The 18820-nt window shown below is 45.0% G+C and overlaps 1 protein-coding gene across 1 annotated transcript in view; it reads right to left on the bottom strand.

Annotated features, from left to right (window-relative positions):
• Window positions 1-16022, bottom strand: part of LOC120040481 (ras-related protein Rab-26-like) — a gene marked incomplete at its 3' end in the record, with an annotated part of 70198 nt that extends 54176 nt beyond the window's left edge. The window contains exons 1-2 of the mRNA XM_038985619.1: window positions 15828-16022; window positions 7359-7469 (exon numbers count right to left, since the gene is read on the bottom strand). Of these exons, the coding sequence (XP_038841547.1) occupies window positions 7359-7469; window positions 15828-16022 (306 nt within the window). The remainder of the gene's footprint in view (window positions 1-7358; window positions 7470-15827) is intronic.
• Window positions 16023-18820: the final 2798 nt, after the last annotated feature.

The following is an 18820-nucleotide window of genomic DNA, read 5'->3' as shown; positions in this document are numbered from 1 at the left end:
TGATATTGAGTTGCACCATCCTGGACATGAACCCAGCCCTGACACTGGAGCACTAGAGGGGCAACAGTTACATAATGGAGGGATACAGGGAGAGTCAGGGAGGTAGGAAAGAGAAAAAAGGGAAATATAGAATGGGGAGAGGGTGATACAGTTGGAGAGAGAGAGAGAGAGTCGTTGATACCCACATAGCTTAACAACTAGTTCAATATACATCCGTGTGATCAACTAAAACCCCCAGTGTCTACAGCTACACCTTGAAGAGACATGTTATCCCTGTCCAGGAACAACCCCCGAGCTATGAGGAAGTACATAGTTCCACCCAATGAACAAATTATGTTAAGAGACAGCAAAGGAGTTGATTAATAACATGTATTATTCATAATAATGGAAAAGCAATTGATTTTGGTGTCAGTTCCACCACGTATAAAACATCCCACCTCAGTCTGCCCTATACAACATGCTTACATCTACCTTTCAAGAGTCAAGACAAGTGGTGGGCAATCTTACCCTGCAGGGTCCAGTGTGGGTACAGACCATGAAGCATATCCATCACCAATCATCTAATTGCTTACAACTTTTTGCTGCTCTCAGATTCACAAACACAGAAGTGGTACGGTAAAGATAAATAAAGATCATGTAGGACACGATTTAGGTCAATACAGTAGTCAATTGTCAACTTCTGCTTTTCTTTCTTAAATATTTTCTTCTTAAAGCAGCAGCAGAGTATAGTCCCTCCTATTAGAAGCACTGAAGCTGCCCACCTAATGGGTTCAGCTGAAAACATAAGGCCATTACTCTGCAGGAAGTTGTCAGGGTCCAAGTTTTGTGTCAAGTCGAAGGCAACAAAGGAGGTAAAGATCCGCTGGGTTAAACCAGCCATGATGAACAATAGTCCGACAAAGTTAATCACTTCGGCTTTAGACGGATTCCTCTTGATGCAGTTAGTGCACTTTGATCTGTAGAGGAAGAATATCAGCCCTAAAAATAATATCAGCCCGAGCATAATGGAGAAGGAGGAGAAGGATAAAATCAGTTTCCTTCTGTATTGCAGAAGGTCTAACATTCCTAAAGCACATGCCCAGGTCACCATGGAGATTATCCATCCTATGACCCCCGTGGTGATGGCCGCGACCTCTGTTCCACTTGTGTTTATTTATTTAACCAGGTAGGCTAGCTGAGAACAAGTTCTCATTTACAACTGCGACCTGGCCAAGATAAAGCAAAGCAGTGCAACACAAACAACAACACAGAGTTACACATGGAATAAACAAGCGTACAGTCAATAACACAATAGGAAAAAAAGTAAGTCTATATACTGTAAAGTGTGTGCAAATGGCGTGAGGAGGTAAGGCAATAAATAGGCCCTAGTAGCGAAGTAATTTCAATATAGCAGATTAACACTGGAGTGATAGATGAGCAGATGATGATGTGCAAGTAGAGATACTGGTGTGCAAAAGAGCAGAAAAGTAAATAAAAACAATATGGGGATGAGGTAGGTAGATTGTATACAGAGTTCTGCTAAGTATGGCCCCTCCAATCAGGAGAAAGGCTGCAGCCCCCCAGCCGAAGTAGAGCGCTCCCCCCAGTTCCCTCTTCTCTCCGGTCAACTCATTGGAGGAGCCGCTGAGGATTGCCCCGGCCTTCCAGGAGACAGCAATGAGGATGAGAATTCCGGCCAGGATGAACAATATTCCTGTTATAATGATCAACTTGGATATCTTGCCCTTAATGTAGTTGGTGGTCTTGTGCCCGACCATGGAGACCATGACTCCCAGAATCCCCAGGATAATAGCCATGATGGTCATGGCTCTGGTGGCCTGCAGGTTGGAGCTCCATGCGGAGCTTGGCATGGAGTCGTAGACCTCGCACTGAATCTGGCTGGTGTTCCTTTTCACACAGCTCATCCACAGGCCGTCAAAGACCTCAACCACAAAGTTAGCTGCTATGAAGGCAGTCTCCATCCAGGTGGGGAGTGCACACACTACAATGGTGGTGATTAATCCTATGACTCCCAGGACGATTCCCACAATCTCCATGCCCATCAACATCCTGGGTCCCTGGGTGCATTTCTCTACACCTTCCCTTCCTGGAGGAACAAGGATGTGACTCAAAGACATTCCAGAACAGCAGAGATGTTGAACTTCTAGAGGAGCTATGACAACTTAAGTCTTTACAAAGTTCTAGAACAGCAGATTCATTCACTCTGAAGTTTGTTGCTGAGGTCTTCTGTAAGATAAGAGAACTGAGCCACTCAGTAGACCTCTATATAACCGCTCAATGCTGTGATGTCGTCATGGAAACACAACCTATTGATACAGATTTGGGTCAGTATGTGGTTGTGGTTGAACTAGTGCAATGTACAGCTGTGTCTTCCTGGTCTATTTAAAAGTTACTGTTACATAGAAAAGTATTTCCACCAGTATGTTTTACCAAAATGACAGATTAGTGTCTGTGTGTGCATGTTTGTGCATGTGTGTTTGTCTGCGTTTGTACGCGCGTCTGTCTACGTGTGTGTGTTTTTATGATACAAAAGGAGACATATCCCTCCCTGAGGAAGCTGTCTGATACACAATGCAAAAGGAGACATATCCCTCCCTGAGGAAGCTGTCTGATACACAATGCAAAAGGAGACATATCCCTCCCTGAAGAAGCTGTCTGATACACAATGCAAAAGGAGACATATCCCTCCCTGAAGAAGCTGTCTGATACACAATGCAAAAGGAGACATATCCCTCCCTGAGGAAGCTATCTGATACACAATGCAAAAGGAGACATATCCCTCCCTGAAGAAGCTGTCTGATACACAATGCAAAAGGAGACATATCCCTCCCTGAAGAAGCTGTCTGATACACAATGCAAAAGGAGACATATCCCTCCCTGAAGAAGCTGTCTGATACACAATGCAAAAGGAGACATATCCCTCCCTGAAGAAGCTGTCTGATACACAATGCAAAAGGAGACATATCCCTCCCTGAAGAAGCTGTCTGATACACAATGCAAAAGGAGACATATCCCTCCCTGAAGAAGCTGTCTGATACACAATGCAAAAGGAGACATATCCCTCCCTGAAGAAGCTGTCTGATACACAATGCAAAAGGAGACATATCCCTCCCTGAAGAAGCTGTCTGATACACAATGCAAAAGGAGACATATCCCTCCCTGAAGAAGCTGTCTGATACACAATGCAAAAGGAGACATATCCCTCCCTGAAGAAGCTGTCTGATACACAATGCAAAAGGAGACATATCCCTCCCTGAAGAAGCTGTCTGATACACAATGCAAAAGGAGACATATCCCTCCCTGAGGAAGCTGTCTGATACACAATGCAAAAGGAGACATATCCCTCCCTGAAGAAGCTGTCTGATACACAATGCAAAAGGAGACATATCCCTCCCTGAAGAAGCTGTCTGATACACAATGCAAAAGGAGACATATCCCTCCCTGAAGAAGCTGTCTGATACACAATGCAAATTGCTACGAACGCCATTGAACTGTGAGATGAAGAAAGCATCAGAAGTCCATTTCACCAGGTCTCTGGGAGCTCAACTGAAAACATTTCAATAGCAGAAGTCTAAAGTCATTTACGCCCACACACACACTATGGTACCAGACACACACCTCCCATTCAGAGCCGCTGTCCATGACCTGCTGACGCTGTCCATGACCTGCTGACGCTGTCCATGACCTGCTAACGGGAGGCTGAGAAATCATTTACGGGGTCTGTCATGATCCAGGCACTCCAGAGGCCAGAGCAATCAAGCACAGAGCAATCTCCTGGTCTGTGTCCGACATGGCACCCGATACCCTACATAGAGCACTACCGTACATAGAGCACTACCTTTGACCAGAGCCCTATGGACAAAAGCAGTGTACTGTGTAGGGAATAGGGTGGCATTTGGGATGCAGACCAGCCCTTTCAGCCAATCGCAGCAAGGTAAACAACCCCCCCCCCCCCGTGGACGGCCTTCTGCCACAGCAGACCCTCCCATCATTTACTGATAATGATAGATTTTATACCCTTCTCTCTCTCCTGCATAAACACACATACTTAGACCGTAGACACACATCCATCCCATACTTAAAGCCAACATAGAGGCTGATACATAAGTTATGATTGTTTTTAGCAAGTCCTGCAACGCATTATGATAGTATATGGAGAAGGCACTAACATGGCCAGAGGGAATGGTTTCTACAGCATGAAATGACATATAGAATACCACTAGTGGTGCAGAAACAGTGGGGCCCAGTAGAGATATGAATGTTCTATGCCTGCTATATCTAGGTTCATGCAGTATGAGAATCAACAAAAGCCACAACTGTGACCATTTTATGAGAAATAGTGAAACATAGAAATATAATTACTTGAATATCAGTTATATTCATTCAATTTCTTTGGTGTGAATCGCAAAGGTTTTACACGCTGGATGAATCTAGTTGATGATCCCTGCTGTAGAGGAACTGTTGTACTGGTACAAGAGGCCATGCAGAGGGGAGCCAGGGAGAACCTTGAGGGTAATAATGACAAAGAATTTGAAATATAATGGAAATGAAATATAATTGATTTAATAGGATTGAATGGGAAGGTTTTATGGTGTGAATCACAAAGGTTTTACAAGCTGGATGAGATCCAGTAGAGGAACGGTTTACCAAGAGGCCATGCAGAGGAGAGCCAGGGAGAACCTTGAGGGTGAAAACGTAATCATGAGGCTCTCACAGCGCAGCAACACAATTAAATAACCAATCAATATGACATGAGCAGACGAGGCAGTAAGCCTTTATGTTAGGAGTTCAGAGCCGCTGTGGCTAGTCAGATAATGCTTCAGCATGTGTGATCACTCTAAAGGAAAGGCTTTAAGGGCTATAGCTTGCACTAGCCTTGAGTCTATAGAGTCTGCAGTTAAACGTACTGAAAAGAGATGAACAAAAGCAGTGCCGTAGTATTACATCAAGAAGCAATACATAAATACAATGAAGGAGAAACCAACTAGAGGTCGACCGATTAATCGGAATGGACGATTAATTAGGGCCGATTTCAAGTTTTCATAACAATCGGGAATCTGTATTTTTGGACACCGATTTGGCCTATTTTTTTCTTTTACACCTTTATTTAATCTTTATTTAACTAGGCAAGTCAGTTAAGAACACATTCTTATTTTCAATGACGGCCTAGGAAAGGTGGGTTAACTGCCTCGTTCAGGGGCAGAACGACAGATTTTTACCTTGTCAGCTCGGGGGATTCAATCTTGCAACCTTCTAGTCCAACGCTCTAACCACCTGATTACATTGCACTCCACGAGGAGCCTGCCTGTTACGCGAATGCAGTAAGCCAAGGTAAGTTGCTAGCTAGCATTAAACTTATCTTATAAAAAACAATCAATCAATCAATCATAATCACTAGTTAACTACACATGGTTGATGATATTACTAGTTTATCTAGCGTGTCTTGCGTTGCATATAATCGATGCGGTTCGCATCGTTGCTCCAATGTGTACCTAACCATAAACATCAATGCCTTTCTTAAAATTAATACCCAGAAGTATATATTTTTAAACCTGCATATTTAGCTAAAAGAAATCCAGGTTAGCAGGCAATATTAACCAGGTGAAATTGTGTCACTTCTCTTACGTTCATTGCACGCAGAGTCAGGGTATATGCAACAGTTTGGGCCGCCTAATTTGCCAAAATTTTACATAACATTGAAGGTTGTGCAATGTAACAGGAATATTTAGACTTATGGATGCCACCCGTTAGATAAAATACGGAACGGTTCCGTATTTCACTGAAAGAATAAACGTTTTGTTTTCGAGATGATAGTTTCCGGATTCGACCATATTAATGACCTAAGGCTCGTATTTCTGTGTGTTATTATGTTATAACTAAGTCTATGATTTGATAGAGCAGTCTGACTGAGCAGTGGTAGGCAGCAGAAGGCTTGTAAGCATTCATTCAAACAGCACTTTCGTGCGTTTTGCCAGCAGCTCTTCGCTGTGCTTCAAGCATTGCTCTGTTTATGACTTCAAGCCTATCACCTCCTGAGATTAGGCTGGTGTAACCGATGTGAAATGGCTAGCTAGTTAGCGGGGTGCGCGCTAATAGCGTTTCAAACGTCACTCGCTTTGAGACTTGGAGTAGTTGTTCCCCTTGCTCTGCATGGGTAACGCTGCTTCGAGGGTGGCTGTTGTCGATGTGTTCCTGGTTCGAGCCCAGGTAGGAGCGAGGAGAGGGACGCAAGCTATACTGTTACACTGGCAATACTAAAGTGCCTATAAGAACATCCAATAGTCAAAGGTATATGAAATACAAATTGTATAGAGAGAAATAGTCCTATAATTCCTATAATAACTACAACCTAAAACTTCTTACCTGGGAATATTGAAGACTCATGTTAAAAGGAACCACCAGCTTTCATATGTTCTCATGTTCTGAGCAAGGAACTTAAACGTTCGCTTTCTTACATGGCACATATTGCACTTTTACTTTCTTCTCCAACACTTTGTTTTTGCATTATTTAAACCAAATTGAACATGTTTCATTATTTATTTGAGGCTAAATTGATTTTATTGATGTATTATATTAAGTTAAAATAAGTGTTCATTCAGTATTGTTGTAATAGTCATTATTACAAATAAATAAAATACAAATCGGACGATTAATCTGTATCGGCTTTTTTTTGGTCCTCCAATAATCGGTATCGGCGTTGAAAAATCATAATCGGTCGACCTCTAAAACCAACCAGGAACAACACACACGTGCACGCACGTGCACAAATACAGGCCACATACACGCCAATAGATACACAAACACACACCACAGGAGGTTGGTGGCACCTTAATTGGGGAGGACGGGCTCGTGGTAATGGCTGGAACAGTATAGGTGGAATGGTATCAAATACTTCAAACATATCACTCCATTCCAGCCATTATTATCAGCCGTCCTCCCCTCAGCAGCCTCCACTGACACACACACAAACAACCCCCCCTCCCCCCAGACTCATTGGAAATTAAACTCCAGAACCCAGACTCATTCCTAGATGTATTTCTCTCTGCCCATGGGGGGCCGTGAATGTGGCACAGGAGAGGAGATGCCAATCAGCAGGGGAAGGTTCCTAAATGAAAGCATGTCAAACTAATTTAAGAATCGATATGTCTTCCAGAGAGACGGGTATCCACAGAGGAAACACTTCCAGCCGCAGGGCTTAAAGACACAGGAAAAGCTCTGTTCTGGAAAAAATCTATTAAAAAGTTCAGCCAGGAATGGACCCATTTTATATACAAATATGTGGTATGAAGGACATTGATTGAATGTTACCCTTTTTATAGAAACGTGTGTGTGTCCATGTATTATCCATCCCCACTCACCCTGAAGTCGATGCCCACAGTAGAGATGAAGCTTCCTGCCAGGAAGGCTCCGTCTTTGAAGCGCACCAGCAGACAGGTCTTCCCCACCCCGGAGTCTCCCACCAGCATCACCTACAGCACAGCAAGAGGGACAAACTGAATGAAAGGGGTTTTAACACACATCCCACAAAGCTGCACAAAGGAAGGTCAAACAGTAAGTGAACATTCCCGTTGTCTCAATGTAACAAGGACAAACTGAACATGACAGGTTACAGCACACTTCCCCAGAGAGACAAAACAGTCCAATAGTATTTCAGCACAACCCCCAAACTCCCTCCCTCATAACGTCCCTGGTCACAACATATTGGTGTGTTCCAGCGCGTTGTTCCAGCCGCGTTGTTCCAGCCATACTCCAGGTTAGTTAAGAATCACTGCTGTACACAATGGCTATGTTCACTACAGGAGATATCAGACCTCTAGCCAGACCACCATGATAACTCCATTCACTTAAGAGGCCGACCCAAAGTCACATAATAACACAGGTAGACATTAGGAACACAAGTGGCCATAAGGAAGTCACCTAGACATTATTGCACATCTGGTCATTTGTTTTGTTCAGAATTATTATCAGATTCTCATTAAACCTTGATTATGATAAATGGATTAAAGCTCCCTGTCTCAACATGTTGGTGTTGGGCCAGTAGAGATGAGAGTGTGACTGGGCATCTGGAAATTAGGTTCTCCTCTTAATTTTGGCCAGCTAGCAATACTGAATTCTGTGCCTGTGCGTGCGTGCACACAGGGGGTCCTGCTGCACACATTCCTCTTTTTCCGGGGCCTAATGACGTTATAGAGTTGATGTGTTTAGTGTAATCAGGTTAGCCGGGGGACCACAGGGGCCCGGGGCCTCAGTCTGAAGGATTATCATGTCATCCCAGGAGGGGAGGAGGAAAGGATGAATGGTGGAGGGGTGATGGAGGGAGAGATGCAGTAGAGATCTAGCCAGGTCAGGTTGATAAAATCTCAGTGGCATCTTCATTCCTCTAATCTTCTCTCCTGTTCCCACATTCTCTCTTATCCTTATCTACCCCTCTTCTCTCTTCCCCTCTCATCTCCTCCTCTGTTCTTTCATTCTCTCCTGTTTTTTACTCTCTGTCTCCCTCTTAAAACAGCAGTATTTTAAACAGACCCAGGCAGAGTGAATAGAGCAGGAAGTGAAGTGGCCTGTTTCTCCTCTGTTAATCATCTCCCAGACTATGCGCTGCTCTACAGAGTGTACGGTGAGTGACATATGGCCGCTGCCTCAGCACAGATCAGCTGTAATAAACCAGGCTCTCCCAGGCCGCCAGCTGCTGCACACTCCTCATATGCTGAAATACAACTGCGGATCCAATGGCGCTCCGCAAATCAAACCCTTTTGTAGGGTGCAGGCTACATCTCATTCGGGGCCCAGTAAACTGACTGGAAAACGCTGTGGTTTCACTCTCAGTGTCTATGAGCAGAGTTTCCCTCAGCACATAGAAAACAAACTCCTCTCTGATGTTTGAGTCAGTGATTGGAAGGAAGAACATTGGTGTTAGGAGTTTTTCCCCCACTGGTTTTAGCCGTTGTTTCAACTGATATCACTCAAAAACTGAACGCATCTTCATCATAGTTTGTGCTCTGTACTGAAAGTGCTCTATCTTGTGACATGCACATTGTTTTGGGAATGTATTAACAGTGGAATAATGACCAAAATATCTAAATACAGTTTAAGTGAAGTGATCCTTTATGGCTCTCTCAGTTTTGGGCTTGAATGATGTAATTAACAGCCTACAGTTGGCATAATGCTTGTGAGCTCAACTGAGGTGAGCAATGTATGAAATGCTACAAATGAGCTACACTGTGAAAGTATTTCTGGGTAATAGTCTCAAGGGTGCCAAATTGAATGACAGCCTCCGCATTTTGTAAATCTGCAACTCTCTCCAGGGGTTGGGTTGTTGCTCTAGGCCTATCCTTTTCAAGAGCTGCCACATTTCTAACTGACTAAAACAATGAAGGGTTGTGAGGCCGGATGGACATTCCTGCAGTCAGCATACCAATCGCATGCTCCTTCAAAACTGAACAAAATTATTAAAACGCAACCATTTCAATGAGTTACAGTTCATATAAGGAAATCAGTCAATTGAAACACATTCATTAGGCCCTAATCTATGGATTTCACATGACTGGGAATAGAGATGTGCATCTGTTGGTCACAGATACCTTTTAAAAAGGTAGGGGCGTGGATCAGAAAACCAGTCCATATCTGGTGTGACCACCATTTGCCTCGTGCAGCGCGACACTTCTCCTTCGCATAGAATTGATCAGGCTGTTGATTGTGGCCTGTGGAATGTTGTCTCACTCCTCTTCAATGGCTGTGCGAAATTGCTGGATATTGGCAGGAACTGAAACACGCTGTCGTACATATTGATCCAGAGCATCCCAAACATGCTCAATGGGTGACATGTCTGATGAGTATGCAGGCCATGGAAGAACTGGGACAGTTTCAGTCTTCCAGGAATTGTGTACATATTCATTTGACATGGGCCATGCATTATCAAGCTGAAACATGAGGTGATGGTGGCAGATGAATGGTACAACAATGGGCCTCAGGATCTCGTCACTGAATCTCTGTGCTTTCAAATTGCCATTGATAAAATGCAATTGCTCTAGTTGTCTGTAGTTTATGCCTGCCCATACCATAACCCCACCGCCACCATGGGACACTGTTCACAACGTTGACCTAATATTGTCCCCAGCAGAAGGTGCACCTGTGTAATGAACATGCGGTTTAATCAGCTTATTGATATGCCACAACAGTCAGGTGGACGGATTATCTTGGCAAAGGTGAAATGCTCACTAACAGGGATCTTTTATTTCAGCTCATGAAACATGAGACCAACACTTTACATGTTGCGTTTATATTTTGGTTCAGTATCCTCACTCTTAATGGAGCAACAGGAGTATATCAGAGAAATAGACTACCATTCAGACAGCCTAGCTAACAGTGACTCATCAACAGGATGGGGATTGGTAGAAACCATGTTGGCTCTTCCTAATAACCACTGCTTCCCTTTGTTTAATCAGTTGGCTCTTCCTAATAACCACTGCTTCCCTTTGTTTAATCAGTTGGTTCTTCCTAATAACCACTGCTTCCCTTTGTTTAATCAGTTGGCTCTTCCTAATAACCACTGCTTCCCTTTGTTTAATCAGTTGGCTCTTTCTAATAACCACTGCTTCCCTTTGTTTAATCAGTTGGTTCTTCCTAATAACCACTGCTTCCCTTTGTTTAATCAGTTGGTTCTTCCTAATAACCACTGCTTCCCTTTGTTTAATCAGTTGGTTCTTCCTAATAACCACTGCTTCCCTTTGTTTAATCAGTTGGCTCTTTCTAATAACCACTGCTTCCCTTTGTTTAATCAGTTGGCTCTTCCTAAAAGACATGTGTGTGGAAAAAGATAGGCTACATTCAGAGGTATATGTAGTAGAGAAATGACACTCAGCAGGGAATACAATATTTCCAATACTCAGAGATATGTGAAAAACAGAAAACAAGTCATCACATCAAACAGTCACTTCAAAGACAGACGGGCACATCACCAGAAGGACAGCCAGGGGGATGAGAGTTTAGCAACACATTTAGGCATGGCACAGAAAGGGAAAGAGAGAGAGAAAGAGAGAGACAGGGTAAGGAAGAGAGAGAGAGACGGGGTAAGGAAGAGAGAGAGAGAGATGGGGTAAGGAAGAGAGACAGAGAGAGATGGGGTAAGGAAGAGAGACAGAGAGAGATGGGGTAAGGAAGAGAAACAGAGATAGATGGGGTAAGGAAGAGAGACAGAGAGAGATGGGGTAAGGAAGAGAGACAGAGAGAGATGGGGTAAGGAAGAGAGACAGAGAGAGATGGGGTAAGAAAGAGAGACAGAGAGAGATGGGGTAAGGAAGAGAGACAGAGAGAGATGGGGTAAGGAAGAGAGACAGAGAGAGATGGGGTAAGAAAGAGAGAGAGAGAGAGATGGGGTAAGGAAGAGAGACAGAGAGAGATGGGGTAAGAAAGAGAGAGAGAGAGAGAGAGATGGGGTAAGGAAGAGAGACAGAGAGAGATGGGGTAAGGAAGAGAGACAGAGAGAGATGGGGTAAGGAAGAGAGACAGAGAGAGATGGGGTAAGGAAGAGAGACAGAGAGAGATGGGGTAAGGAAGAGAGACAGAGAGAGATGGGGTAAGGAAGAGAGACAGAGAGAGATGGGGTAAGAAAGAGAGACAGAGAGAGATGGGGTAAGGAAGAGAGACAGAGAGAGATGGGGTAAGGAAGAGAGAGAGAGAGATGGGGTAAGGAAGAGAGAGAGAGAGAGAGATGGGGTAAGGAAGAGAGACAGAGAGAGATGGGGTAAGAAAGAGAGACAGAGAGAGATGGGGTAAGGAAGAGAGAGAGAGAGAGATGGGGTAAGGAAGAGAGAGAGAGAGATGGGGTAAGGAAGAGAGAGAGAGAGATGGGGTAAGGAAGAGAGAGAGAGATGGGGTAAGGAAGAGAGAGAGAGAGAGATGGGGTAAGGAAGAGAGAGATGGGGTAAGGAAGAGAGACAGAGAGAGATGGGGTAAGGAAGAGAGACAGAGAGAGATGGGGTAAGAAAGAGAGACAGAGAGAGATGGGGTAAGGAAGAGAGACAGAGAGAGATGGGGTAAGGAAGAGAGAGAGAGAGATGGGGTAAGGAAGAGAGACAGAGAGAGATGGGGTAAGGAAGAGAGACAGAGAGAGATGGGGTAAGGAAGAGAAACAGAGATAGATGGGGTAAGGAAGAGAGACAGAGAGATGGGGTAAGGAAGAGAGAGAGAGAGAGATGGGGTAAGGAAGAGAGAGAGAGAGATGGGGTAAGGAAGAGAGACAGAGAGAGATGGGGTAAGGAAGAGAGAGAGATAGATGGGGTAAGGAAGAGAGAGAGAGAGATGGGGTAAGGAAGAGAGACAGAGAGAGATGGGGTAAGGAAGAGAGAGAGAGAGATGGGGTAAGGAAGAGAGACAGAGAGAGATGGGGTAAGAAAGAGAGACAGAGAGAGAGATGGGGTAAGGAAGAGAGACAGAGAGAGATGGGGTAAGGAAGAGAGACAGAGAGAGATGGGGTAAGGAAGAGAGACAGAGAGAGATGGGGTAAGGAAGAGAGACAGAGAGAGATGGGGTAAGAAAGAGAGACAGAGAGAGATGGGGTAAGGAAGAGAGACAGAGAGAGATGGGGTAAGGAAGAGAGACAGAGAGAGATGGGGTAAGAAAGAGAGAGAGAGAGAGATGGGGTAAGGAAGAGAGACAGAGAGAGATGGGGTAAGAAAGAGAGAGAGAAAGAGAGAGATGGGGTAAGGAAGAGAGACAGAGAGAGATGGGGTAAGGAAGAGAGACAGAGAGAGATGGGGTAAGGAAGAGAGACAGAGAGAGATGGGGTAAGGAAGAGAGACAGAGAGAGATGGGGTAAGGAAGAGAGACAGAGAGAGATGGGGTAAGGAAGAGAGACAGAGAGAGATGGGGTAAGAAAGAGAGACAGAGAGAGATGGGGTAAGGAAGAGAGACAGAGAGAGATGGGGTAAGGAAGAGAGACAGAGAGAGATGGGGTAAGGAAGAGAGAGAGAGAGATGGGGTAAGGAAGAGAGAGAGAGAGATGGGGTAAGGAAGAGAGACAGAGGGAGATGGGGTAAGAAAGAGAGACAGAGAGAGATGGGGTAAGGAAGAGAGAGAGAGAGAGATGGGGTAAGGAAGAGAGAGAGAGAGATGGGGTAAGGAAGAGAGAGAGAGAGATGGGGTAAGGAAGAGAGAGAGAGATGGGGTAAGGAAGAGAGAGAGAGAGAGATGGGGTAAGGAAGAGAGACAGAGAGAGATGGGGTAAGGAAGAGAAACAGAGATAGATGGGGTAAGGAAGAGAGACAGAGAGAGATGGGGTAAGAAAGAGAGACAGAGAGAGATGGGGTAAGGAAGAGAGACAGAGAGAGATGGGGTAAGGAAGAGAGAGAGAGAGATGGGGTAAGGAAGAGAGACAGAGAGAGATGGGGTAAGGAAGAGAGACAGAGAGAGATGGGGTAAGGAAGAGAAACAGAGATAGATGGGGTAAGGAAGAGAGACAGAGAGATGGGGTAAGGAAGAGAGAGAGAGAGAGATGGGGTAAGGAAGAGAGAGAGAGAGATGGGGTAAGGAAGAGAGACAGAGAGAGATGGGGTAAGGAAGAGAGAGAGATAGATGGGGTAAGGAAGAGAGAGAGAGAGATGGGGTAAGGAAGAGAGACAGAGAGAGATGGGGTAAGGAAGAGAGAGAGAGAGATGGGGTAAGGAAGAGAGACAGAGAGAGATGGGGTAAGAAAGAGAGACAGAGAGAGAGATGGGGTAAGGAAGAGAGACAGAGAGAGATGGGGTAAGGAAGAGAGACAGAGAGAGAGATGGGGTAAGGAAGAGAGACAGAGAGAGATGGGGTAAGGAAGAGAGACAGAGAGAGATGGGGTAAGGAAGAGAGACGGAGAGAGATGGGGTAAGGAAGAGAGACAGAGAGAGATGGGGTAAGAAAGAGAGACAGAGAGAGAGATGGGGTAAGGAAGAGAGACAGAGAGAGATGGGGTAAGGAAGAGAGACAGAGAGAGATTGGGTAAGGAAGAGAAACAGAGATAGATGGGGTAAGGAAGAGAGAGAGAGAGATGGGGTAAGGAAGAGAGACAGAGAGAGATGGTATAAGTAAGAGAGAGAGATGGTGTAAGGAAGAGAGAGAACTTTGAAGCAGTGACAGGATGAATTGATACCCATCACAACCTGTTGATTAGCCTTAAGACTATACGGCTTCACTAGTACACAGAAAACTGCCAAATAGAGAATACATTATGAGATGTGTTGGCTCTTGGTCCCATATGTGACCTTCATTGGTTGCTGAGGTGCTATTGATTGTCTTTAGTGACACAGCTGTGGCAGAGGCATTAGCTCAGTTTGATGAATGAGTGTTTTGTGGTCTTGTAAAACACCCCAGGCTTGGCAAAGTGAACACAAAAGGTCACTGTGGTGATTAAAGTTATACACAACATAATGTTTACAACTCATTAGTCCTTTCAAACATGTAGGCTAACCTAGGTCTAGGCCTACTTGCTTGATGCACATTCACATTACATTTATTATCTGTAGCCCATCAACCGGTCATGTGTAGCCCATCAACCGGTCATGTGTAACCTGTCATGTGTAGCCCATCAACTGGCCATGTGTAGCCCATCAACCGGTCATGTGTAGCCCATCAACCGGTCATGTGTAGCCCATCAACCGGTCATGTGTAACCTGTCATGTGTAGCCCATCAACTGGCCATGTGTAGCCCATCAACCGGCCATGTGTAGCCCATCAATCGGCCATGTGTAGCCCATCAACCGGTCATGTGTAGCCCATCAACCGGTCATGTGTAGCCCATCAACCGGTCATGTGTAGCCCATCAACCGGCCATGTGTAGCCCATCAACCGGCCATGTGTAGCCCATCAACCGGCCATGTGTAGCCCATCAACCGGTCATGTGTAGCCCATCAACCGGTCATGTGTAGCCCATCAACCGGTCATGTGTAGCCCATCAACCGGTCATGTGTAGCCCATCAACCGGTCATGTGTAGCCCATCAACCGGTCATGTGTAACCTGTCATGTGTAGCCCATCAACTGGCCATGTGTAGCCCATCAACCGGCCATGTGTAGCCCATCAATCGGCCATGTGTAGCCCATCAATCGGCCATGTGTAGCCCATCAACCGGTCATGTGTAGCCCATCAACCGGTCATGTGTAGCCCATCAACCGGTCATGTGTAGCCCATCAACCGGTCATGTGTAGCCCATCAACCGGTCATGTGTAGCCCATCAATCGGCCATGTGTAGCCCATCAACTGGCCATGTGTAGCCCATCAACCGGCCATGTGTAGCCCATCAATCGGCCATGTGTAGCCCATCAACCGGTCATGTGTAGCCCATCAACCGGTCATGTGTAGCCCATCAACCGGTCATGTGTAGCCCATCAACCGGTCATGTGTAACCTGTCATGTGTAGCCCATCAACTGGCCATGTGTAGCCCATCAACCGGCCATGTGTAGCCCATCAATCGGCCATGTGTAGCCCATCAACCGGTCATGTGTAGCCCATCAACCGGCCATGTGTAGCCCATCAACCGGTCATGTGTAGCCCATCAACCGGTCATGTGTAGCCCATCAACCGGTCATGTGTAGCCCATCAACCGGTCATGTGTAGCCCATCAACCGGTCATGTGTAGCCCATCAACCGGTCATGTGTAGCCCATCAACCGGTCATGTGTAGCCCATCAACCGGCCATGTGTAGCCCATCAACCGGTCTTTAGTTGCCACTAATATATATGTTGTTGAATAATAATAGCCTAACAAACTAGTAATTTACTGAGATAAAATAAAATAGTTACCTAATGTTATTGTTTACAAATAAGGGCTATCATAGCATAATGCTCAGGTGCATTTACCTTGAATGCGATGTCATAAAACTCGCTGCTGTTGCTGAGTGAGGGTCTGCTCGGATGAACCATACCGTTCGCCTGCACCACGCTCCCCGTCCCTGCGGTGCTCTTCCCAGTTTTCCCGTTCTGTTTTCCGGTGGGGCTGCCTGTCATCGGGCTGCTGTTGCCGTTTTTGCCCTTACCCGCCTTTTTGCGGGACATTTTTTTCACTCCAAACAGTTTATAGTTTTTGAGAAAGTGTGACGTTTGAGAGAGTGGCGCGAAATATTTGAGCGCTCGCGCACGATAAACAAGATTAATTATTGTTTTTTGTTTTAGAAGTTGTGCAGTGGGACTGAAATAAAAAAACACCCTCTCCGGTTTCACCTGCACGTTGAAATCATGGCTAGCGACACTTTTCTCATGTCACAATACAACGAGTGAACGGTTTGAATTGCGTCTTCTCTCTGTAGAGCAAAAACCACACTGCTACGCTACCTCCCGAAACACAGGTGACTTGCGCTCTTCTCCTTGTTCCGGTCCCTCCTGCTTTTGCATTGCCAATGATGAGACTGGGATTTCAGCAGCCTTTTCCAATAGCTACAGGCAGCCGGGGTTCTCAAGCAACGCACTAACAAACTCCACCTTTGAGCGAGAAGAAAAGCGAAGTTTTGAGCGCTGCTGGACAACATTTCGCGGGCTGCTTGTAGGAATTATGAAACCCTTTCAAAGGAACACTGCATTTTAACAGCCATTCAGCACCATGGAAAGCGCCCGCTGCCCTTTCAAATAAATCCACCGGCTATCTGTAAAGTGGAGCAATACTGAGCTGTTTAGGCTAAAACAGTATACGTTTTTAAAACAAACAATTCTTATTAATTATCTTTCAAACTCATAGTTTTTCCTCGTATGCGCGCGTTAAGTGGCCAATTGTTGTTATGAGTCAGTAAAGTAGACCAGTACTACCAGTTCTTGGGATGACAAGAGTAATAATTTTAAAATGTTCATAAAGAATCAATCAGTTAACTATGCACACATGCCCCTATGCCAGTGAGTGAACAATAACTATTGTTCTTGTTGTTCTGGGGTATCGAGGCGCGTTACCACAGCCACAAAGTCAAATTGGCTATAGGCCTATCGTAAAAATTGTATTTTGGTATTTTTGGTTTTATTTAAAGGTTAGGTTTAGGGTTAAAATCAGGTTTTAAGAATATACATTGTAGAAATAGGCGAGGTATGGCCATAATTATGACTTTGTGGCAACTACCAGCTGGCTGTAGCCTACATTTCTTGAATGGAAAGGAATTTGCTTTAACACTGCACATGCGCAGCACGGTGGTCTAATCTCGAAGTGATTCAGTTCATTAGTCTATGGCTATTCAACATGAATGCATATGTAAATTCACATCTGAACAATAATTCAAAGTCAAAGTGGTACCCATTTGCTGTGTTTCCTATGTTAATAACCAACACAACTTTTTGAATAAGCAGACACACATTTCGCAAGTATTTTCTTTACTCAAAAACCAAGATAACGTAATCCACAGACCTAAATTCATCCCGAATATAAGAATGTAATTAGTGCTCAACGTTTACCTGCACACCAGTCATGCTATTTCAACATAAACTGTGTTCAGACTGTATCCTAGACTACCACGCAGAGCCATGGATCTGTTAACCACGTTATATCTGCATGATAACTTAATACAGTTGGAACAATGAAGACTGCACCTGATAAACTATGATTGTATTGTTGATTGGGCATTAGAATCAGTCTATTGAAGTTTTACAATGATTTGAATGTGATTTTAGTAAAGCGCCACCAGAGGGCGCTACAGGCCAGACATTACATTTGGAATTGGAAGGGCAAAAGAAAGACCATTCAATTAGCATGTTCATGTTCACTTTATTTTCATTTTACATTAACATGTTTAGTATTTTTGTTGTTGTTGCTCGAGGCATCACAATGTTAAAACAATGGGAAAGCTAATGGCATATCACAGACAAATGAACAGGCGCATCTATTGAAGAGTCATAGACGTGATTTAGTGCTTTTTTACCTCCGTTACTATGTTCTTAATGTTTTCTTTGAATTACTTAGCTCAGACAGACAGACAGACAGACAGACAGACAGACAGACAGACAGACAGACAGACAGACAGACAGACAGACAGACAGACAGACAGACAGACAGACAGTGTCTTTAGACCGTTTTTCCCCAGCACTCATAGAGATAAAGAAATAAAGTTCATACTTCTTATGGACTCAGGAGACATTTTAATGGTCAAACCAGTGAGTTGACCCTGCTGCCCAACTCAACGGTCTAGTGAGAGGGACAAGAGGGACTGGCTGGACGCACAAGGACAGCTGGCAGCCAGGCCCACCTCTCCTTGGCCCCAAAACTGCTGTCTATCAGCATTTTTAGACCTCCACCCTCCCTTGCTCCAACACACTACCCTCTCCCTCCCCCACCACTACCTCAGAGGAGGGGACAGAGCCAGAGGCCTCTCCCTGGGACCACATCCCCCTCTTTCCCCACTCACCCCCTAAACCCTCATCCCCCACCTCTCCGTCACCCCTCTCTCTCCTCTGACAGCTGATTGGTTCCACTCCAAACGCAGCTGTCTCCACTTGGAACAGCTGGACATTTTAGAGGCAAGGAGGAAAGGAGGGATGAGAAAAAAAGAGCGGCCTGGAATTCATCCATGCTCATAGAGAAATGAGCAGCCTTGTCAAGGCGGGTTCAATATGACTTGTGAGTGTGCTCCTGAATACAGGCGTTTAACTGCCATGTGTGTCCATGTGTTTCAGCATGCGTGTGCACAACTCCTTAGAGCACAGGTGTCAAACTCATTCCACGGAGGGCCGAGTGTCTGCGGGTTTTCGCTCCTCCCTTGTACTTGATTGATGAATTAACATCACTAATTAGTTAGGAACTCCCCACACCTGGTTGTCTAGGGCTTTATTGAAAGGAAAAACCAAAAACCTGCAGACACTCGGCCCTCCGTGGAATGAGTTTG

Source organism: Salvelinus namaycush, unplaced genomic scaffold (assembly GCF_016432855.1).
Source record: "Salvelinus namaycush isolate Seneca unplaced genomic scaffold, SaNama_1.0 Scaffold357, whole genome shotgun sequence".
In the NCBI taxonomy this organism is placed as follows: Eukaryota; Metazoa; Chordata; class Actinopteri; order Salmoniformes; family Salmonidae; genus Salvelinus; species Salvelinus namaycush.
This window is presented reverse-complemented; position numbering and strand designations above follow the sequence as displayed.